At 43.2% G+C, this 22,885-nt stretch overlaps 2 protein-coding genes across 4 annotated transcripts in view; one reads left to right on the top strand and one right to left on the bottom strand.

Annotated features, from left to right (window-relative positions):
• Positions 1-594: 594 nt before the first annotated feature.
• Positions 595-3,530, top strand: ptges (prostaglandin E synthase). Its single transcript, XM_076158620.1, has 3 exons — positions 595-1,221; positions 1,307-1,389; positions 2,434-3,530. Exons 1-3 carry the CDS (start codon positions 1,114-1,116, stop codon positions 2,681-2,683), a joined length of 441 nt encoding a protein of 146 aa, XP_076014735.1. The 5' UTR covers positions 595-1,113; the 3' UTR covers positions 2,684-3,530.
• Positions 3,531-6,202: 2,672 nt separating this feature from the next.
• garnl3 (GTPase activating Rap/RanGAP domain like 3) overlaps positions 6,203-22,885 on the bottom strand; it is a 45,206-nt gene continuing 28,523 nt past the window's right edge. For 2 of the 3 annotated variants that reach the window (XM_076158714.1, XM_076158715.1), the window contains exons 9-31: positions 22,782-22,857; positions 22,127-22,225; positions 21,916-22,019; positions 21,181-21,289; positions 20,949-20,994; positions 20,704-20,810; positions 20,497-20,612; positions 19,877-19,981; positions 17,094-17,168; positions 16,804-16,918; positions 16,640-16,666; positions 16,367-16,477; positions 15,205-15,321; positions 14,918-15,078; positions 14,657-14,815; positions 14,479-14,545; positions 14,259-14,366; positions 13,681-13,799; positions 12,966-13,101; positions 11,605-11,664; positions 9,315-9,533; positions 8,879-8,999; positions 6,203-8,789 (exon numbers count right to left, since the gene is read on the bottom strand). In XM_076158714.1, coding sequence (XP_076014829.1) covers positions 8,627-8,789; positions 8,879-8,999; positions 9,315-9,533; positions 11,605-11,664; positions 12,966-13,101; positions 13,681-13,799; positions 14,259-14,366; positions 14,479-14,545; positions 14,657-14,815; positions 14,918-15,078; positions 15,205-15,321; positions 16,367-16,477; positions 16,640-16,666; positions 16,804-16,918; positions 17,094-17,168; positions 19,877-19,981; positions 20,497-20,612; positions 20,704-20,810; positions 20,949-20,994; positions 21,181-21,289; positions 21,916-22,019; positions 22,127-22,225; positions 22,782-22,857 — 2,520 coding nt within the window. In that variant the 3' untranslated portion in view covers positions 6,203-8,626. The remainder of the gene's footprint in view (positions 8,790-8,878; positions 9,000-9,314; positions 9,534-11,604; positions 11,665-12,965; positions 13,102-13,680; positions 13,800-14,258; positions 14,367-14,478; positions 14,546-14,656; positions 14,816-14,917; positions 15,079-15,204; positions 15,322-16,366; positions 16,478-16,639; positions 16,667-16,803; positions 16,919-17,093; positions 17,169-19,876; positions 19,982-20,496; positions 20,613-20,703; positions 20,811-20,948; positions 20,995-21,180; positions 21,290-21,915; positions 22,020-22,126; positions 22,226-22,781; positions 22,858-22,885) is intronic. The other variant, XM_076158716.1, reaches the window with a different exon arrangement.

The following is a 22,885-nucleotide window of genomic DNA, read 5'->3' as shown; positions in this document are numbered from 1 at the left end:
ATGTGAAGTCTGCAATTGTTTTTTGTCAGTTACATTGTTGTTGCTCTTTATCACAGGAAAATGCAGCTTGAAAATAATGAAAGACTTGGGACCTGGGATTTTTATTGTGCTGCATTATAGTCATTGCATTTCAAGTTTCAAGAGTCAAGTGCTTTTCATACAGAATCAAATACAAAACAATGTCTTGTCTCAGAGAAGGAGACTGGGGTTTTGCTCAGATTGTATCAGTAGGTGGTGTGACAGAGACATGATGGTTTGGATTACAAATGGAATGTTATGAGGATTTGAGCAAATTCCAATGTTTTTCAAAAGCTACATACAGCTGCTCTACAGTTAGAGAGGCAGCACTTTCTGAAGAATGAGCTATAATTAAACAAAACACAAAGGTAATACTTTTGTCTGACCTAGTCCAGACCTTCTACATGTATAATCAGAGTCATTTTGGTTTTATGACTTCTATGAGTTCTGCATCATGCCAGAAGTGGCCACCAAGTTTAATAAAAATTGGTTCACAGTTTTTCGACTACTCCTGCTGACAGATAGACAAACTATCATGTAAAAAATTTTTCATAAAAACACTATCCTTCTTCAAAAGGAATCAAGGGATGTAAATGTAGGAAATCCTAACTTTTTTACTCATTCCAGCCGCTCACATACAGTTTCTTGATTGGATCACAGCCTTGATTACCTGTACGTATCCAGTATAAAAACCTATAAACCTGTATCCAACCCTTTACAACAACAACAACAACAACAACAACAACAACGACGACGACGACGACGACAACGACAGCAACAGCAACAGCAACAGCACAGCAACCACCACCACCAACAACAACAACAGCAGGCGCAGCAGCAGTTGTGTTAAGGCGCCCTGACTTCTTTTAATCGAGCCGAGCTGTATCAGTCACAATTAAACGATTAAAGATTCCGGCTCCTCTGTCTCTGAACCGGCGTGATCTGTCTGTCTGTGTGGGTGGGTGGAGGCACCCACAGAACAAAAGTCTGCCCGCGGGACGGACCTCGGTAAATCACGCGCCAAACTCAGCCGGACCCCTCGACTTTTCACTTTCTCCTCGGATAATCGATCAAAGACGAAACAATCGATCCATCATGATCAGAAATGAGGTTTTCTCCTGTTTCGTTTTCTACGGCGTGCTGCTGGTGATGAAGATGTATGTAATCGCGATAGTAACGGGTCAAGTGAGGCTGCGTAAGAAGGTGAGTGACTTTGTGCAGATAAGTGGCAGAGACTGAGAGGCGATTTCTGTGATTGACTTTGTTTTTGTTTGTTTTATTTTGAAAGGCTTTTGCCAACCCCGAGGACGCGATGAGACACGGAGGTTTACAGTATCACAGAGAGGATCCATACGTGGAGAGATGCAGGAGGTGAGGCGGCAGAAAGTTTTTATTCTTATACACTTTATTCCTGTATCATAATAATGATTGTAATACTATTTTAAAATTCGTTGGAACACATTGCAGAGTGTATATAACATTATTACAGTATTCCTATGTGGATGTGTTGTTATTCAGTCACTGTATATCCTATTATATGTAAATATCACAACACTGAAATCTTATGTGCTGAATGTATTGAAGAGATTGTGATTTAGTGAATTTTTGCAGCAGAATAAGTACAAACATGTACAATAGTAGTGATCATATCAGTGCATCCAACCTTTTCTACCTCGTGTGTGTGTGTGTGTGTGTGTGTGTGTGTGTGTGGGCTTTGCTCGTGTTGGCAGCCTTGGCAGCATGGTTGTGCGTGTGACTGTTTTTGTTTTAACTTGTCAGAAAATGAACAGTCAGTGAGGGAAATTTTTGAGTGTTGTTTTCCTACCAGTGAATTCTTTCCTCTTGTTCTTCCGTCAGGCTGACCTAGTCTGGGTCATTGGTTTATGTTCCAGGAAACAAAAATCATCTTTTTTTTGCAAGAATCACAACTGTTTTCTGGGAACGTTTCCTCGAATAATATTGAAAAGTTTGCTTGATGGGTGGGGAAGAAAGAGGAAAAATGTGTGGATCGTAAAATGTATAGTCTGAGCTTGTCCTACAGGGTTGGATGCATGTGACGCACAAAGCAGATATTAAATTGATTTGATCATTCAACATTATTCAGGCATTACTAAGCACACCTTGTTTTACTCACTCAAGGGTGTTGCAACACAACCCCCAAATTCCAATTCTAGTGAAAGTCATAAAGGAAGCGATCATTTCACATAATTTGGAATGGGACACGTTAGGATTCACAACCAGACTATAGACAAGCAGCCAGGAAAGTGAGTCACACTGCTGGCAGAGGCAACGTTCTACTGAAGCAGATGTGAGTGAGTGTGTGTGTGTGTGTGTGTGTGTGTGTGTGTGTGTGTGTGTGTGTGTGTCTGTACACATCTGTAACAACTATCCCGAATTGTGTTCACACTCTCTCAGAGCTCATCTCAACGACATGGAGAACATCTTTCCCTTCCTGTTACTGGGTGCCATTTACTCCTTGATCGGACCTTCACTTCCTGTCGCCCGTCTTCACTTCCTGGCCTTCTCTGTGGCGCGCGTCCTGCACAGTGTAGCGTACCTGTTTGCCCTGCGAGCGCCGGCCCGATCCCTCGCCTACATCGTGGGACAGATACCGTGTTTCTCCATGGCGCTGCAGATTATCCTGGCGGTTGCAGTGTACGCTTAACTTCCCTAAAAGCAGGAAGTGACAGCCACCATGTTGTCGAATCAACAATGTTGATGGTGGTCATGGTTTGTGACCTGCATGGAGATAAGGCAGAGTTTACAAAGCAAGACTATCAGGGAGTGCAATATACGGTGTTGGATTACACCGATGCTGGGTTTTGATGAAAACCCATCAGTATCTTTATTGTTATATTATAATTACAATTTAAAAATGTGACAATTTCTACGTGTCTACCAGTGAAGCTTATTTGAAGTTGCAAATTTGAAATGCAAAATGAAGGTTGTTGCCTGTTTAGTTTAGTTTCCTCTGAAACTTCTGAAAGACATGACCTGATGGAATCAAACAATCACTGATAGACGTTTGCGTTCATTCGTTTAAAGCAGTGTTGCATATTTTCCAGTGTTTACACCGTCCGATTCGCCATCCCAATGATGAATGGACATGGCAGTTATGATCAAGTTGGGAGGATTTGATTCCTTTGTTTATACTCCCTCTCTTGAGTTCAGATTTGTTTGCCTGCTACATTCAACAAAGGCACTGTCGATCTTGGCACGGAGACTCGTGATGGGTCGAGTGCTCAGCAGAGGTTTATTAACACAGCTCCATTGCCACACAAGTTAATGATCCTAACTGTGCCAAGTTCCTTTTAAGGCTGTTGGAAGAAGAAATGAGGCTTCATCTAAAAGTGGAAGAGGGGAGACTTCTGTTGAGGACGTCTGTTCTCCAATGTTTCACTTGTGTTACTGTATTTTTGATGTCAAAAGTATTGTATAGTTAACTTATTATGCATTTTAATATATATAGTGATATTTCATTGACAATAAACTGGTTTACATCCTATTTCATACCTGAATTGTGTCACTGAGTTGTCCTTTGAGTATACAAACATGACATTGTTAATTTGGCCTAAATGTGGGAAGACAGTGAGCTCCAGTGTGCAGTCGAGAGGACCCCGCTTGGTGTTTGAGTGTGTGTGAGTGTGTGTGAGTGAGTGAGAGGTGATCCGTGAAGCTTTCCAGCAGCGAGTTCCAGCATTCCTCTTATGGAAGAGTCTTGTTCACTGCCGCATCCTGAGGGGCCACAAAGGAGACATATAGACACACAGGCGAGCGCTCACTCGCGTGTTCAGCCGACAGAAGTAGGGAGTACCTACCTTAATAGTTCTCCTTTGTGAGATTTGTTCTCCTTTTTTATTAAATTTACTTGTTACTAGTCTCAGATTAAGACTTTAAGACGAACATTAAATTGAATGAAACTGTCTCTGCCTCATGTTAATGCAAGGGATGCAGTACAATTTAGATATAATCATAAGGGCTTCAGGGTTTCATTTAAGCGAAATTACTCCAAAATTGGAAATGAAAGGTTATTCACAAGCTTGCATTTCAAATTTTTAGGAAGTAAGACGTAAGTAAAAACACAGGACATTACTTAGAATGGAGATGTATATCATTGTGGTATATAAGATCACCGCACATGCATAGGGCCAGTTGACCCCCGCAAAGATATTAGATATTATCTTTAGCTCTGACTGACAAAAAAAACAAAAAACATTTTATTTCTCTATCAATACACTCATGCATGGGTTTGTACAGTAATGACAGTAATTTCCCAAAGGATGATGATTGTTGCGAGTGATTTTCTGACTGGCGATGACTAAACTTCAAATGGCGTGTGTTTGTGGTAATGATTCAGCTTTTCGTGTCTACAAGATAAACCTCGAGAGGGAAAAGAAAAAACAGACCCTCAGAAGTTGGGGGAGTTTATTGACACAGGGACTAATCTCTCAATGAAAGGGCTTTAACTCTACATAGGATGTAGGTAAAAGTTATAATAGTATGCCAGTGACAGGGGTGTGGCTAGATCCTGTGTGAGCCTCAGCTGGGTTGCTTGGTCTCAACCTGCCTGTCAGGACAAAGGAAACTAGGTCGCATCCACTCCTTCCTCCTCCTCCTTGCTGATGGTTTGCAGCTTGTGCAAACCATCAGCAACTCTAAGCTTCTGCTTGGGACCCGGAGGGTCGCCGGTTCGAGTCCCTGCTGAGGTGCCCCTGAGCAAGCCACCGAACCCTCAATTGCTCCCCCCTCTGTGATGGTTGTTAATGTAATGTAGTCGCTTTTATAAAAGCGTCTGCTAAATGATCGTAATGTAATGTAATGTAGTGAATGTGTGAAATCTAATATACAGTAAATGCTCAAATAATCACAATAAATTACACCTAAGCCCTATATGTTGTCTTTATATGCAGTCTTGCACAAATAGTCATGTATATTTGGAACAATGTAGGTTATTTCTCTATATGTGTTTAATATATAGGCTCCACATACATATATGAATGCAGTGTAATTCAAATGTGCTACATAAAGAGCATTCAGAAAGTATTCAGAGCTCTCATTTTACTCCAGATAATCCTGAATATTAGTTTTATGTATGACTTCATATTTACATATAGCTGTTACAGGGATGTGTAGGTCTTAGATTTCCATTTTTCAGGTTTTCTCCTGAGAGAAACCACGCTCCAAAATCACATCCAACACTGCAGTTAAGCAAGCTGAAGAAACAGATATTTGTGGGAACATCAGATTTTGCGTCACGTGGAGATGTCTTGTTGTTTTTGTGCGTTTGGTTTTCACAACAACCATTCTGGAGTCTCGTTCAGTTACCTTGTTTTCTTTGCTCTTTCCTGTTGGGAGATCAGTTTATTAGGTAAGAACCGTCTCGTGTTCAATTGGTGCAGGCTCACCTGCATCTCCATTTCAGTAAACAATGATCCAAAAAGGTTTGTATTTCAGTTCAGTTATGGCCGGATTACTGTGAACAGACAAGCAAAGCATTATTGATCTCCACCATGTGGCCGTTGATAGCATTTCCAGCAGTCTTGCCCCTGCCATTACTTTCTCCTGTTACCTGCCAACCTTCATGTCTAATCCTTACCTATTTCTTTCGAGTCAGGGCATCAGTTGAATCCTATTGTATTGTTTGCCAGGCTGAGTGGGTATTTTTGTCACACTGGCCATTTTCTGAAGGTCATACTGTTGGATCTTGATCTGAAAGGCCTGTTACAAGTGAAGTATTTCAGTATCACAATCTAAAAATACTCAAATATCTTGCAAAATAACCAACATGCAAGCAAAAGCATTGAAAGTCTGATAGAAGTAGCGTTGTACAGTTCCGTTTTGCTTTACATTTTTGGAAACTTTAAAGAAATACACACATGTTGGTGTTTGATTATTTTTTGTACTTGCATTTTTGTATAAAAATACTAAATTCTCAGCGGAAAGTCACTTCACTAAAATGGAATCTTTTGTAAAATATCAGTTTATTAAATGAGTACCTAAGTGCAATTCTTGAATGTTTTTCAGGTGTGATGAATAAATATCAGAATCTAATGACAAAAATGGAAATGTAATAGTCCCCCCCAAGTGTTGAAAGTAATTGCAGTACATTTGGGTGTGTCCGTGTGTGTGACGGAGAGTGTGTTCCCATGGTCTAACACAATTCTAAGGGGTCACACACAACGACTTCAAATTCCATAAATATTTATTACATATCAATGAACAGAATCGACTACTTTCACAGCAGTGGTCTACAGCACTTGTTTAAAATAATTGCTGAAATTATAACTACAATCATAATAATAATATAGTTCAGTTTCATTTGAGGCCACATTTTGATACACAAACATTTACAAGTAGTACTTGGCATTAAAAACGATGGCAATACAATATTTTTAAGACACTTGGTGTTTTTTTTGTTCATTTTCCATCATTTTGATATCACAGAGTGGTTCAGCAACAGTCTAAACAGTAAATATTGATTCAACTACAAAAGAAAGAGTGAAAATGGGAGAAAAGGGAGGTAGAAACAAAGAGTACAAGATAGAAACACAGGAGCGAGAAAGAGGAACGATGACAAACTGTTACTGCCGGTCCCACACACACACACACACACACACACACACACACACACACACACACACACACACACACACACACACACACACACACACACACACACACACACACACACTCATTCAGAGTAATAAACGCCAAGTTTAACACCTCCGCCACCTTGTTCATCCCTTTTTAAATGTCTGCTTGTGTTGACGTGTCGCGGTGCTTCACACTGAAACGGGCAACTATAGGGAGAAACAGGAGGAGGAGGACCAAAAAGAGGAAGAGGAGGAGAAAGAGGAGGCACAGCAACGCGTCAGGCTCATGCAAGATCTGAAGGCTGCAGTGTTGCACTACCACCACACAAAGGCGCTATCACGATACTTCACAGCACAGTCCGAACCGTTGCTCCAGAGTTAGTTCTCTGCAGGTCAGTGGAACCTGGACGCTTTGGTTTGGGTAAACACAGTGATACACGGGGCGGATTCATTTTCCGGCAATGGAAATGCAAAGTTGCTGTTTCCAATATTAGTATGATTTGAAAATTTCTACAATACTTTCCTGACCGGAAACGTTTGTGGTCATTTCCTGTCGGAATTTAAATGACTTGTTATGCCTCGTTTATTTGTATGTTGTGGAGTAATAAAGGAGAGAGTTTGTGTGGCAAGACGTGGATGTCAATACCAACAGAAATGCATTGAAACACGTTTTGATAAGTTCTCCACTAAATGTCGATTCGAATTTACTTACCAACTAAAAACGGACCATTTTAGCAAAACTAACTTCTTAATTAAAATTAAATAATTTATAAATCCCATCTGCAAATTAGGACATTTTACATGTTATGTAGATATATGAATATATCAAGTTTTCCAAAAATGCCTTTACTAAACCTTTACTGAAATGTATCCAGTTATGTATTTTGTTTTGCTATTCTTAAGTGTAACTTAGTTAAAGTTTTATTCTATGATCCTACTTTGAGCTGCAGAGAGGCAGTGTCCTTCCTCACAGCATCACATTTACAAGACTTACTGACCTTTCACATCCACCTCCATGTGTCATCTCAGGCTGTGTTTTACTTTATGCTGTTCTGTGTGGTACGAGAGCACACACCTTGTAGGTTTCCGAGAAGCATTTGGTGCAGAAAACACAACACGTGTAGCAAAGGCAAGTCATGCAGGTTTAAGGTAGAGATCATTCTTATGGGGCAAAAGGTTTAGTGCAATGCCACTGTTCAGTGAAAATGAATGTGAGCTGTAGGTGACCAAGTTACAAATGTGGACGACAATCACGCCAACTGCTGGCAGACACCATCAGATAATGGCTGTTTAGACATGGAGTTCAGTGGAGGATGCTGGGAAATGGCACTTGTGGGAGACTTTGCCTCCAGCCCTGTCTACCTGGATACTGGGAATAAGGAGAACAATGAGGACTAATATGTGCAGAGCATAAAACACTTTTTTTTTTTACTAAATAGGGGGATAAAATGTGTTTTTATAATATATCTATAAATATGCATTACAGACATGACAGGCATACATGCCTGTCAGTGCGTATGCATCTTCATGTATAAACAGATGTACACATACATATGCATATATCACACACCATTTGAAAGCGGACTGGAAATAATCACATAATATACAACACATATTAAGCTCTAGAAACTTCAGGAGGGTGTTGTGGGACTTTGTCGTGCCTCGGTGCAGATTTACATTCACTTGTTATTTCAAGGTTGTTGCAGAACTCTGAATAAACCGCAGTATCGTATATAATATCTCCTCTTTGGGTTATTTTCTGCACAAACACCCAACACACAGTAGCTGAGGGACTGCTCACGAAAACAAACACACACGCACAGACGTCTTTGATCTCCCACTGTACACATGTGGTCCAACCAATAGTGAGACGTGAGACATAGTATATAAACACAAGGAGTGAGCCAAATTTCTTTTTAAATGAAGGAAATTAACAAAAAAAACAACAAAGCAAAGTAAAATGGTGACAGTACAGGAGAGGGTGGGCAGAGAGGAAGTGCACAATGAGATTGTCTTCACTTTAGGTCCAGGACATCTTCCTCGAAGGATGTGGAGGAGAGGCCGAAGGCGCTGACCAGGGTCGGGCTCTCGGCTCGCAGCACCACCTTCTCTGGCTCCGTCTCTGAACTGGACGAACAATGCTGCTGGACGTCCTCGTCCGCTTCAGTGGAGTCTAACCTGGTGCGGACAGAAAGATACGATTCACAATATGCAATATACATGAGGCGGGTCGATGTGTGCTGCGGTCGGCGGCGACTGTCGCTCACCTGTCGCTGTTTGTTGACGTCAGCGCTCGTGCTTTGGGATCTTCCTCTGCGTTCTTCTTGCTCATCTTCCTCTGTTTGACTGTTCCACTGTCTGACTTTCCACCCGGCTCCTCTGTTAAGCCTGCAGGATGAGTAGCAGAGTGAGTACTTCCATTTTGGGAGGCAGATGTTGGACTTTTATATCAATAACCCATCAGGAACATCTCCTTCCTTCCCTTGTTTCTCTCTCTCTCTCTTTTTCTTGCTTTCCATCTCTCTCTCTTTCAACACTTTCCTTTTCTCCTTTCCTTCTTTCTTGAGCACTTGTTACTTTTGATATTCAAGTTAAAATTATATACTTTTACTGGAGTACAATTTTAATGGATGACCTTGGAGCATCGCAATACATGAAATACTGTTTAAGAATTTGAGTACTGCCACATATCAGACTGTTTACCGAGCAGCTCCTTCCGTGTGCGGGTGGCTATTTCTTTGATCTCCATGCGTGACAGGGAGAGGGAGTGTGTGGCAGAGGTGAGGGGTGTCGGCATCACAGCGGCGGGGGCCGGGCTCGACATCAACTTGTTGACCAGAGGGGACTTGAGCGGCCTTTCTATACTGCGGCCCACCAGGTTGCACAGCGGGATCTTGAAGATGTGCTTACACACCGACTCACCTGGAAGGAACCAAGAGAGGCGGAAGAGGAGGACGGAAAAAGGAGACAACAGAAGGTGAAGGTTAGGGTGGCAAAGGAGCGGTGATGACATCGAACAAAGAAGCGTGGACATGGGAAACACGTGGGGACATAGAGGCGGAAGAATGTGAGGCGTTTAATGTCGGGAGTTTTCCATGTTTTGTTGAAGAGTATGTGCAATTGCAAGAAAAATGTGTTTCTTGTGATTGGTTACTTATCTCAAGAACGATTCAAGTCCCTGCAAGTTTTAATAGCGTCCAATATTGAACTGGAACCGATAGATGGCTGAAATGCAGGAAATCAATCTGGTAATATGAGATCTTAGCATGTGTGGTTCTTGAGCCAAGGTGCGCAAAATGGCCGGTACGGTCCTTTAAATGATAATGAGCGCAGTTAGAATGACCAGGATGAGCATTATTTCTTATTTTAGAAATGTTTTTAACCGTGAGACTGCGTATGAATCTCTCAAAACACATTTAATATTAATTTGAATCTGGAGGCGGATGCGGCGGATGCAAGAGGAGAGGATGAACATGGAGCAGTCCACATCCTACATTTGCACGCTAAGGAAGGCAAGACAGGGAGATGGAGAGATTCAAATGAAGACACTCCGAAGTGATTGATGGTCCTATTTATTAAAACAGCAGCTTTATCTTGAGATAAATTCATCATCCAGCAGCTATTAGAAATGATATTATATAGTATGACAGGTCGGACGATCTATTATTCTGAATAGATTATAATGAAAGTTTGTTTGCGACAAATTAAATGGATGTGAGTGAGTTTTGGACTCTGCAGTGTCTCAAACCGCAGTGCCAAATTGCACCATGGGGGCGCGGTGTTGCAGCATTGGGCCGCGCCGCTATCTGCTCCCATTCAGACAGGCTGGAATCGTAACATGGATGAGGCTGAATCAATGCTACGGCTAGACTGCGCACAGAGAGGAGCGTCTATCTCAAATGTCAGTGGGCAAGAGGTGAGCAAAGAGCCACAGAGAGAATCCGAGGGTCAGTGCTGATGCTCGACAGGTACACTGTGTTACGCTTGTTACAGTTCCTCTTTCGTTCAGCCCCCCCCCCCCCAACTGCCAGACAGCAGTGGCATTAAAAACCAAACGCAGAAGAAGCATGCAGTTATCTGGACTGTACAATCACATGCGACCGATACATTCCACTTTGGCGTTTCTGAACCGGGGGAAGTCACAGTCATCACAGTCCCGTCACACTGGCCAAAAAATATGAATGAGTATGGGTGTGATTGAAGCACAATGCTGCCGGGGTCCAATTTTCCAAAGCAGAAGGGAGATTTGCCGCAGCTTTTTTGGCGCACCGCGTGGTTTGAGCCAGTGGAGGTACAGTAGGTGGCGACTAGCAGCCACATCAGAAACAGCATCTTGTTCGCATAACTGATGCGATTGTATTAGATAGAAACCCTCCCCGCGGAGCAGATACGGCAGACACACAGGCGGTTAGAGGATGGAATTTTTTGTCAGCGCCCCTTCCACCCCTCTCTTTCTGTCCTTCATCAACCAACCCTCCCCCTCCCCCAGATTGTGGCACCACTGTTTGGACCACCACTTTGGATCGAAGAGAGGGCTGACAAAAGTCTCCATGGCGACAGTGCAATCTGTAAATCATGCTGCGGCAGACGTGTCTTCTCCTTCCCTCTTTTATTTCCCTTTTTCCCTCCTCCTTGCTCATACACAAACACCACACCCCCGCCCCCCCCCCCTCTTGCACTCATGCATACCTTTTTATGCACCACCCGTAAATTGGAAACCCTCAGTGTAGATCGACGTTATCTGCTTTGCCTCACTCTTTACTTTGCATATCACCCCCCCCCCCCCCCCCCCACTCGCATCGCTTTAATTACTGAAGACAGAAGGGGGGATGGGGAAGACATAATGTTCACTTAACATTCAACCAACGTTCAAGTCAACATCCTGCCTTGGAGCAGACAGGGTGATACACTCTGGGAGCATGTGCATGTTAGTGGGGCAGCGTATGAGCATATTCATGAAATGTGGAGGAGTTGTGGGAGAATCCTGCAGTACCTTCAGCATCCTTAGACATGTACAGGGAAAGCTTGGTACCATAGGGGATCCGAATAGAATCTGAACCAGGGATGAAGAAGAGGATTACACAAACGGAACACACACACACGATACATACAGTACATATAGGCGCGCACACACACACACACACACACACACACACACACACACACACTCCCTACACACAGAGTAGTCTCTCCCTGTGAGACAGACTCATGTTATGCTGGTACATTAAAATGAGAAACCTTTCAAAAGAAAATATTACCCCAGCCAGACTAAAAGCATAAAGCCCATCCTCAGCTAATTGCAGCAGTGACAGTCCAGCCGGCTTGGCTGTGAGCCTTAATGGGACCTGTAAATATCAGCTCCCCTCAGGGGAAAGAGGAAAATGCTGCCGTGATGGTGCAGCAGGAGCTACACAACCAGGACATTTAATAAGAGGTCTGCGTATTTCCTTCAAGCCTTGGAATCGAATAATGCATCTCTGAACGAGTGTGCATCCACTACACACATGATCAAAAATAGTCTGAGGAGCAGGCACACCTTCATCGTCCATCAGTGTTTGGGCCTTTGGCTGACACTGAATGACAGAACTATACGTCATTAACAACTTTAACAACAGCTGTGAGCCTGAAATTTGCCCCATGGCAGACAGCTGTATCAATTAGGAAGAGGTCAGCAAGCTGGGGGGGAGGGGAGTCCGGCCTCTGAGTGGTCAAATATACAATAAAAGATGACGGAGGGAGTGAAAGTGGGTTGGCAGGTTAAAGGGAGGGGCAAGTATTGATCCTTAATCATCCTTGAAAGCATTCTCTGCCTCCAAGGACACTTATTGTGTCCCTTGAATGGCGGGGGGAATCAATGCCAAAGCAACAGGTAATCCACCATTACATATAGAATAAACATGTATGTATATATGGTTATGTATGTATATAAAGCTTTATGGATGTCAAGGTCAGTTTTTCCAAAACCACTGTAGTACCACACGGTCACGCGGCCTTGGCAATTAAATGACAAGTTAAAAACGAAGACAATGATAGCAGGCTAAAGTTGGTACATCCTCATGCTACTACTTCTAGTTGGTATTCATATCAAAATGAAACTGTTGGAAACAGAAGAAGAAATCTAAAATATTTTGTCATGAAGTAGTTAAATACGGAAAAATTATCAACACGGTCCTTTGCAGAACAGTAAGGAAACATTGAAGCATTCTGCCGAGACAAGTTTACACGAAAGGATCTGTAAAATAGCACGATGATTCAAAGTCAAACAGCTCAGTAGGCAGTATTAACACTGAAAACTTGACAATGCTTTCTTTAGCGTATCAATATCATGTGGTGGTTTTACATGTACATGCTTACCGTCGCTGAGCGGCGAGGGGAACACGGGCATCTCGTAGCTGGTGGGTGTCTGGGGTGAACTCTGGGAACTGGTGTCTCTTGAGCTGCAGTTTGACGCTGAACTCACCGGAGCCGACGAGAGAAAATAGATGTCCGACTGGGGAGAACAGAAGGTATGAAGCGTATGAAATGATGTTAAACAGGAGCAACAGGGAGATGAAGGTCATCATCAAATTATGACAAGGAAGACAAGAGAGTGAGAGTTAAAGGAAGAGAATAATTGTTTGATGTTGGTGCACATTGTAGATTATTTTAAATTATCTATGTATATGAATTACGAGTGTATTGTTGGTATGTAGCCATGCAGATTCGCAGCCATATTCCCCACTGGGGCCATTAAGATTGATTGAAATGCAAGAGCTGAGGCAGCTACTTTTGTAGCGCAGAGCGACTCCCTCCAACTGCACTTGCAAGCTCCCAGTGCTCTCATGTGGTCCCATACACAGAGTGACAACCACTTTCATAACCTAGTGAACCCTGTGGAACCTTAGTTTTCACTCATCTCATTCTCAAAAACTTTTTTACAGTGAGTCTGACAACATCTGTCTAGGTAGTAAATACATTCCAAATCCTCAACATAATGCAAAAACCAACCAAGCTCCTCACACTCAAACCTTGCAAAAAGCAGAGCACAGACACTTGTTCTCTATGTTTTCAGCCTGTCCATCATACTGACCCTTGAAGAAACCAGCTGCAGCTCTGGGACCACAGCTGTGTACACCAGGTTGCCATTGACGACCAGTCGGATCTCAATGGAGTCCGTTGTGAAGGCCAGGATGTAAGGAAACGCACAAACTGCGGAACAACAAGAACACAGGGGCAGTTAATATGAAACCTCTACTTACCTGCAGCAACACACACTCACACTGTTCTGTGTGTGAGGGTTTGAGGTGTGAGGTAATGTATGATGTCACTGCAACCTGTACTGCATGAAGCATTAAAGATTTCATTGATTATTGTTTGCTAAGATTGGCCGATCCATAGAGTTTAACATGTCCAGATAGAAAATGATAGTGTTCCGTGTGTTTATATAAATGGCGCCACGTTATAGGACACACAGGAGCACATGGTTCAATAACCAGCTGTGTTCTGTTTTCCGTACACACATAAGTACACATACACAGACTCGCACAAACAAGCACATAAACCAATTGGATGGTTATGGCTGTCCATGGTGTTACCATGGAGACAGCTCGCTCAGGCCAGGCCAGCGACGTAGGCAGGGTGGGGCTCGTTGTTGCCGTGGAAACCTACCGATAGCATTAGGCATCTGGTTCCAGCTGAAGTGGAAGTCGGAGCTGTTGGACTGGATCATAGGGGTGGAGCCGTTGAACGGACACACTTTCTTATAGTAGCAAATATCTGTGAGAAAAATTCCATAATTTCCAGAAATTCATAAAAAGCCAATTCATGCTGTGAAAGTTCAGATTTGGCGTCGGATTAAATCATATTTCAGAGTTAAACGGATACTCACAGTTGTAACACAACAGCAGACCGGCCTCACCATCTTCGTACACGTCAATGGCTGCCACAAAATTTACCTGCAGGCAAAGGCGAGTCAGGTTGTAAGAATCAGAAATCAAATATGTACGCATGTGTGTGTGTGCGCGTGTGTGTGTCTGTGTGTGTGTGTGTGTGTGTGGTTGCCTCACCCTGTTGGCGTCTACGTGGTGCAGCCGGTAAGCGTCTCCGGTGCTCTCATTGATCAGGTCGAACTGATGTCTGTAGGCCACGCAGATCATGTTGTCATTCTCCCCCGTCGGCCCATCCACCAGCGCCATTACCACAGGTGGGTCACACAGACAGATCTCCTGCCGGACAGAAGACAGGAAGTCGTCAACCAACACCAGCTCAAAAGTATTGAAACTGAGCGGTGACATTTACTTTATTCATTCATGTGGCGTTTTTTTTACCCGTATATACTGAAACTCCTCCACTGGTGAGTCAGCTCCGGCGGCAACGGCGCTGAAGCCTTCAAACTGTTTCCTGGTGATGAGGAGGAGTTTGTTCCTGATGGCTGCTACTATCCTCAGCTCCGAGCTGTGGTGTGTGTTTATCGAGTACAAATGACAGCCTGGGACAAAAGGACGGACAGAGACTTATCAGACTTTCTTGGCACCATCCCACAGGCAGGAAGACTCCCCCATCCCCAATCTGAGTCATATTTAGTGTATGTTTGTGTGTGTGTGTGTGTGTGTACCTTTAGTTTTCTCCAGTTTATTCTCGCGGCTGTCACACTTGTTCCTGACGAGCTGCCTCTCCTCCAGGCCTCGTTTGAGCGCGCTCAGTCTGAACACGTAGAGCCGCGCATCCTTCCCTGTAAAAACCAAAATAACATCAGTGTCTGTTTGGTGTTACGGTGCCGCTTGTAATTTGCCTGTCCCCATCCCTATTTTTTTTTTACCTCCACCTGCAGGAAGACAATGGTGTCAACATGCAGGGACGCCACCAGAGGCCTCTGTTTGCTGCCTGCGCACACTTGTGACAAATGTTTGCATTGCCACCAAATTATCGCTATCAAAATCCAGTCAAGCGGCTCATCAGTGTTACGCTTATCATCTATGGCTAATTGACAGTGTAAATTAATTAGCAGCTTTTTTTGGCTGGAGGAAACGTGAGGAAAGGAGCTTGGAAATGGCTGTGCTTTTGTCCGCGGTATAGATTTGCCAGTGTCTGCCTGTCTGTCTGCGCCTTGCATCTCTGTCAGTTTCTACCTTACAACACTCAACACTAAAACAGCAGGGAGTTCATTCAATAGGTCAATGTGGTCCTGCAGGATAAACACACATACGCACACACACACACACGCTCTCTCTCTCGCTGGCTTGCTCTCTCTCGCTTACACACAACTCCTATGGGGACTGGTTTGCTATAGGTCAGCTTCCTTAGATCACAGTTAGAGATCAATGTGTTCACTGGAGCAATAGAGGTGGAAAGGCTAAGTATCTACTGTATGTACAACACACACACACACACACACACACACACACACACACACACACAGCATGGAGAGAGAAAGAAAGAGAGTGCAAATAGAATGCAGGGAATAAGTCAAAATCCCTTTCACGCTGCTGAATCATCATCATCTTTGAATCTCGCAGCACCATAAATTCAAACCCCAACCTGAGCGTACACAATAAATTCTAACCTATTTTCTCTCTCTTTATCTAGATCTTAGCTAAACTGCACCTGTTGAAAGCACACCATTGCATAAGCTGCGAGAAGAGAAGATCACTTGATTCCTTTCTGTGTCTGAGTCAAACCTAAACCGCTCTTCCTTTAACCCAAATCCCTCCAATAATAATCGCAAGAAAGGCTGTTTGCTGAGGGAATAAATAACGAATAGAAGCGTATGAGCTCACCTTTGTCAGCCCTGGTGACGAGCAGGTCCTGAGGCTCAAGAACATGCATCTGCTTTACCGCTATGGTTTTGTCAAACAGCTGCACCGGGGGCAGCGCCTGTGTCTCCGAACCTAAACAACAACCTTACACGTTACACGCAAAGCAATGGTGCGAAATCGGTAAAACTGCTACGAAAGGTCAAAACATTTACTCAGATAATAATTACACAATTGATTTTATTGAAATAAGTGCCTGCATGCCGAGGGGGCGGGAATCAATTGTGTGGAACTCACCAGTGTTGGACGAAGCTGGATCAGGGCCTGGGACATGGACGACAACAACATTATCACCATCATGTTAGCTGTTGACCTTGGCATTCTGCTGAGTGCAGTATTGAATGGGTGGAAGTATTTATTTTTCCAGAATAGATGGGAGATATCGATCAGGATGACCTTACCGTCCAACAGCATGACCCCCGCTGTGTCAGTGGCCACCAGCAGAGACTGACCCCAGGAGTCGGAACACACAATCTCGTAGGGGAATGTACTGCAGAATGACTGAGACTCCCATGGCTGCCAAACACACACAGGCAAAGACATTTTTGGGGATGAACACAGACACACATATCCTCCAAAGCTTCTCAAAGTGAAGGGAAGACAGAATTGTGCTTGTTCCCAGAGCATTTTTAATTGTTTGTGTGTGTGAGAAATGGCAGGTTGTTATGATGTGCAGATGTGTTGCTCCCACCTCTTTCCTGCACAGGCCTGTGGTGACGAGGCTCGTCGGGGCATCTCCTCTCACGATCGTCTTCAGCTTCAAAGCCTGAGAGGGTGCAAAGCAGATTTAACACACAGCCCACATACCAATAAATGTTCTGTGTTTGCATGTGTGTGTCATTGTGAGTATTTGGTGGCGCTGTTACAATAAGGGTAAAGGTTTGTGCATTAGTATAAGTACTAATATTAGTTTTAGTATAGTGTTCAGCGTCATCAGAACGTATTTGGGTGGCAATTCTTGCTTAAAATTACAACCTAAATTAAATCATGGGCCCATATGTGTGAACTTAACCTATGTACAGATAACCTCAGTATTACAAACTTATGTAACCTTGTAACTATTACCATGTCAAAGTGAATTGAGTTTGAACAGGGAGAAAATGTGGTTTTGTGTCCAAACCTGAATGAAACTCCCTGACCATAGCTGTATCAAATAGGTTGGACACGCAACAAAGAAAAGCAATGTACAACAATTATAGTCAAGATTGTGCCCGACGGTGCCAAAGTATCCTGAGTGTGACTGGTGGAGTTACACAAAAGGAGGATAAACATAGCTTCTTTTGGTCACATATATTTGTACAGTATTAGATTTCATCTTTGTACACCAACCAAACAAATTCAATAATTTTCTCATCTCCTGCTTGTGAATTCAATTGCAGTAACACCCCGTCGCCATGTGATGGAGCTGCAAGATCGTACCGTTTCATTCTTGTATCCTGAAAAGTAAATCTACACTTATCTGCTTTCTGCTTAAGATTCATTTGGAGAATCACAAGCATACAATGTAGGGGAACAAACACACATAAACACACAGTATATTATGATGATGTGGACTGAGCTGTGATAGGTCAACACAAAATTCAGACAGAATATAAAGTGAACAGATGGAAGGGAAATATCTGTTGTCTGTGTATCTGATTAACATTTATATATCTGCATAAAAAACATTGTGGTGAAACTTAAATCAGCACCATGGACAGTGAAAAGGCTTGGCAGCATATATGTGTTGCATAATGCACATACAGTACCTACAGTATACAGTAAAACACCATCATGTGTAGGTTAAAGATCTAAAAATGGATAATCAATGACATGCCTGACCCTTCTTTGTTCCTACGGTTTACAGCACGTTGGCGTCTGCGCTCTGCTTAAATGCAGAGAGCTACAGAAACGAGACAACCCAGGCACGAATAACAAACAGCACCCAGGCAAGGTGGCGCAAACAACCTCATAAACAAAAGCTACAAGAGAGAAAATAAGAACGAGTGCTCGGAAGAAAAAGTGTGTTTGTTTTCGCAGTGATTTGTAATTCAAATAAAGGTACCGACTTGGCTAACCTAATTTATTCTGACAGTGAGTTTCAAAGCGTAGGACTCGGATGACAAATAAGTGCCCAGCTTTTTTAGTCTAGACACGGGAGCGCTGCCTGAAGGCATCGCGCTGCATTCAGGCTCACTCAGGAATTAACGTGACTGGGACGGAGCTACGCCCATAACTACCTTGGCTTTAACTAGTGTAGGCATACAGGAACAGCGTGGGCCGTACGCATCACACAGCGACCTTTTGGATGAGCTGGTGGGCTCAGAGCAACCTTTGACTAATGGCATGTGTAGAAAGCAGGGGATGACATTCTTCAGGGTGGCGGTGGAAAGGAACAATTGGAATCCAGGATGTATTTGTCAGCCAGAGACATCGCATTGCATTTCCTCTCCTGCTCCTGAGAGCTTTTGTTGATGTCAAAATATACAAATAACTTTTTAGGCCACTCACTTTGCTGCTTTGGAAATAGGAAACATGATTAAATTTCTGATTAACTAAGTTTGTTATGAATTAGAAGACTTTATTACTTAAACAATCTCTCCCTTTAAAGTTAAGCTAGACAAAGACTTGACTTAAATTAGGCAAGTAATCAGTTCAGGGGTGTGAAAGCTCCCTTTTCACCTTGTGAGCACTCGTACTATCATGTGTCACAAATTTCCAATTTCCCCCCAAAGGACAAATGAACCCTTGGACAGCGTCAGGGTGAAGCTACAAATTACTCTTTCGCTCTTCGGTGGTTGTACACGTTTAGCACCTCTCTTTATATGACAGCACACTCCCGATTTTGAGGTCCAATCAAGACAACATCGTGACATTGACTCAAACTCCGATGCCGTCTAGTCATTGTGAAGCCCAGCATCCTGCACAGAGCGACGATGATTCAATTGCCCTGTGGTGACTCCTGGATCGGGGCTCATAAACTGCACCTGGTCTCATTATACCACCCGATCCTCCTGGATGCAGGTGTCCTGTTCAGTCAGCAGTCTGTCAGCGATTGCAGCTCACCAATATCTGCAGCTTCTTCTTCTCCTACACCAGCAAATCCCTCATTTGGTTTATCACTTTGTCAAAGTTGCGCTACAGTTAAGAAACCTTTACATGAAGTGAACATCACCGTATCTCTGCTGGAATTAAAAATCCAGTTTAATTCTCGTGTATTTCTACATTTAACACCAAACCCGTGAATATCATCATTTTCAAGCTGTCAGTGTGTCTGATTTTACGGGCGGATTAAAATCTGTGTTTCAGGTTAATTTTGAACAGTTCAACCCTCCTGTAATGCTTGTTATTGCCTTAACTCTCACACAACAACCATCTGGTTTGTGCAGCAATGAGCATGGTTGTTGATGTCAGATACGCCACAGAGCTCAGATTCTAAGTATGCATAACAACAACAACAAATCAGTAATGATATAGCAATTATGCACAAGTTACCTGTCCTATTCTGACAAATTCAGCCTGCCGTGCCTCTTCCTTTTTCCTTGCTGATTTGGGAGACTCGGGGAGGACATCACTGAAGGAGCGCCGGTTTAGCATATTCTGGGGAGAAAATGGAACCTACACGTGGAACACCAACACACAAAAAGTGGCACATGGCACACACACGCACGCGCGCACACACATATACATACACACAGAGGGAGAAAGGAAAAAGGGGTCTTAGAGGCAGACCCTGGCAGAGGCGTTGAGAACAGTAGCAGTGCAACAGAGTGAGAGCTATGAAAGTGTTAGGGCGTGTGAAAGGTGTGAAACAACAAGAGGAAGAAACAAGAAAGAGAGTGGAGGAGTGGGCCCTGCTGAGAAAGTCAGCATTGCAGTGGCATCCTGCCTTGTGATGCAGTATGCAGAGGCAGACCGAGGGCTGCAGTGGGACAGAGCAGAACACAACACAGCAGCAGCCGCAGCAGCGACACTCTCTGCCAGTGGCTAGAGCAATGAGGGATCAGATCACAACGGATCAAACCAGCATGTCCAAAAGGAAAGGACAAGAACTGAGCTTCAAGATTTAGACGAGTCGAGGCAAGACCGATGGTTAGCACAAAATTGGGTTTTACCTTGTGTAAGTCAGGCATGAGGTCTTGATAGAGCGAGCGGATCAGCATGTCCAGTGTCCGCTGACGCTTCTGGGAAAACGTTGGCGTCTCCAGTGTGGCTTTCTCTCCATTAATTACTGAAGATGAATTGGGGAAAAACAGAAACCTAATTATCACATTTGAAAATGTTTCAATGCAAATTCAACAAAATGAAATGCAAACCCGTACATTTGACTAGTAAAAAGTCCCTGAATTCGTGGTGATCAGTAAATACGGGCGGAGACGGCAGAGGAGGTCCAAACAGCGGAACGCTCTCCTCGGAGAAAATCTTCAACCTGCAACACAGAGAGAAACAGCCAAACACAAAACCAATAAATATATAAAGAAAACACTAAATATACAGTAGATTCATTCAAATATTTCAGCAGAACAGACAAAAAAGACTTGAAAGGAAGAGAATTAAAGCCACTTACCTGTAACTGTCATTCTGGCTATTATACCTAACTAATGCAAAAATATCTGGTTGTGAATTTAAGGAAATCAAATGCACTCCATATGTTTTCAAGGTTGCACCAAACTACAACATTAGTATTCTGGGTTGTTACTGCTGCTGCTGTTGTTGTTGCTGTTGTTGTCGTTGTTGTGATATCTACTCAACCTGGCCGATGACTTTATTTCTCTTGCCACTTTCCACGTGAAGGATACGGGTGAAGTGTGAGCGGATCATGGACGGTTTGAAGGACGAAGAGGCGTCGTCCCCCTCCTGGAAAACTATGGTAACAATGTCATTGCCAATGTGTCTCTTTCTCTCCACCTGTCAGGCAGGACAGAGCACACAGACAGAGAAAGATGAGGAGACCTGACCCCTATGCGTGTGTATGTGTGTGTGAGCGCGCTTATCAGTTTAAGAGTCAATACGCACACAATTTCTTTCAGTGCTCTTAATTTTTTGATAATTTCAGGCCTTGTGATTATTTCCGGCCTGCTAAAACTGCTGAAACTGTGCCGATGTTGTTGCTTGGCTGATCCGTTCAACGCTTCTTCCTCAGCTTCTCCTTCCAAAGCATGACATTACAGAAACTACAATGTTAGGAATATTCATGATCCCCACGGGGCGATTGTGAATCATTGTTGTGACTCTCTAACCTTTTGTCCTTTTGTCTGGTTTCCTTCATACACATAATGCGACACAAACTAGTGAGCAAAGTTGCCCTCGTGAGGTAAAGATTTCTCCTTCGGCAACAATTGGGTTCCAATCAAATTATCTTGAAAACTAACGGTTAATAATGAGGATATTTGTGGTCCCCAGAGGATTAACCCTAACATTATGATGCCCTGTGGGATCCTCTTCACCACAATAGCAATATTAAAATCCAATTGGCAGATTTGCTGAAACAAAGGTACAATATCAAACTATAAAAACAACATACACCCACAAACCTGTTGTTTGTTCTCCTTAGAGTAGGGCAACATTGTGGACACATGGAACATGAGCTCGTGGCCCTGATACACCGTGTAGATGGACTTTATTCCTGTAGTGTCGTCTGCAGACACACAAGAGAGGAAAGGAGGGGAAACATTTCCATTATAAAGGTTCTCCACTGTGACGTGAGGTGTGATCATCTGGTGGGACGGGTGTGAGGTGTCTTACTTTTGGTGTCCAGCCCTCCTCGATATCCTGCCCATCCCTGCAGCGTAATGGCGTCACCCAGCAGATTAAGAAATTTATCGAAGCTCTTGCTCCCCGTCTCTAAAACAAAACAGGCAACTTTTGCTTAGCAGCTGGTTTCATGCGCCATACTGTATCAGTTACAATACTAGTCAATACCTCTGCCAAGGAGGTTACACCCATGATGGTTTATCAGCAGGAATACTCAAAGTTATGGCCCGATTTTCATGAAACTTCATGGCAAAACCCATTGAATTTTGGCCTGATGGTGGCACTGCAGTTACAACTCTGCTATTTGGCAAACATTTTTTCAACCACACATCATGGTTGTTAATATTAAATTATTATCATTGTTATTATTATCAGTATTATTTTGATAATTTTGATAATTATGATTATTATTATTATTATAATTATATACCATTTACTCTGAATTTGTTGACTCTATGCACATCCAGTCACATAGGCCACGCCCACTTAAGCCTAAATACATTTTACCTGTACCTGAATGTGGTTCATTAATCAAAAATGCTATATCTCACAAGGGGTTGATCAGAGTCATGACTGGAGGTCAGTTGGACCTTGGCGGAGGTATGGACTCTAGTTAACATTGTAAGCAGATTTATAAGAGATTTACCATTGCTAAACATCTCATCGTCTGTGAGTTGTCCATCTTTGGCAAACAGGACACCAAATTTAAAGTTGACAGAACCCTACGAACACAGACGTTAAAGCCATCAC

The sequence above is a fragment of the Genypterus blacodes genome, unplaced genomic scaffold, assembly GCF_046128005.1.
Source record: "Genypterus blacodes isolate CSIRO-AG114 ecotype Tasmania unplaced genomic scaffold, CSIRO-AGI_Gbla_v1 ptg000085l_1, whole genome shotgun sequence".
Taxonomy (NCBI): Eukaryota; Metazoa; Chordata; class Actinopteri; order Ophidiiformes; family Ophidiidae; genus Genypterus; species Genypterus blacodes.
The sequence above is the reverse complement of the archived record's forward strand: the minus strand, read 5'-3'. Positions and strand labels throughout refer to the sequence as shown.

Excerpts from the sequence above, each read along its gene's own strand:
- ptges (XM_076158620.1), top strand. The coding sequence starts at position 1,114 with ATGATCAGAAATGAGGTTTTCTCCTGTTTCGTTTTCTACGGCGTGCTG. Across the intron at positions 1,222-1,306 it reads AAGTGAGGCTGCGTAAGAAG|GCTTTTGCCAACCCCGAGGA; the intron begins GTGAGTGACTTT and ends TTATTTTGAAAG. Across the intron at positions 1,390-2,433 it reads TACGTGGAGAGATGCAGGAG|AGCTCATCTCAACGACATGG; the intron begins GTGAGGCGGCAG and ends ACACTCTCTCAG.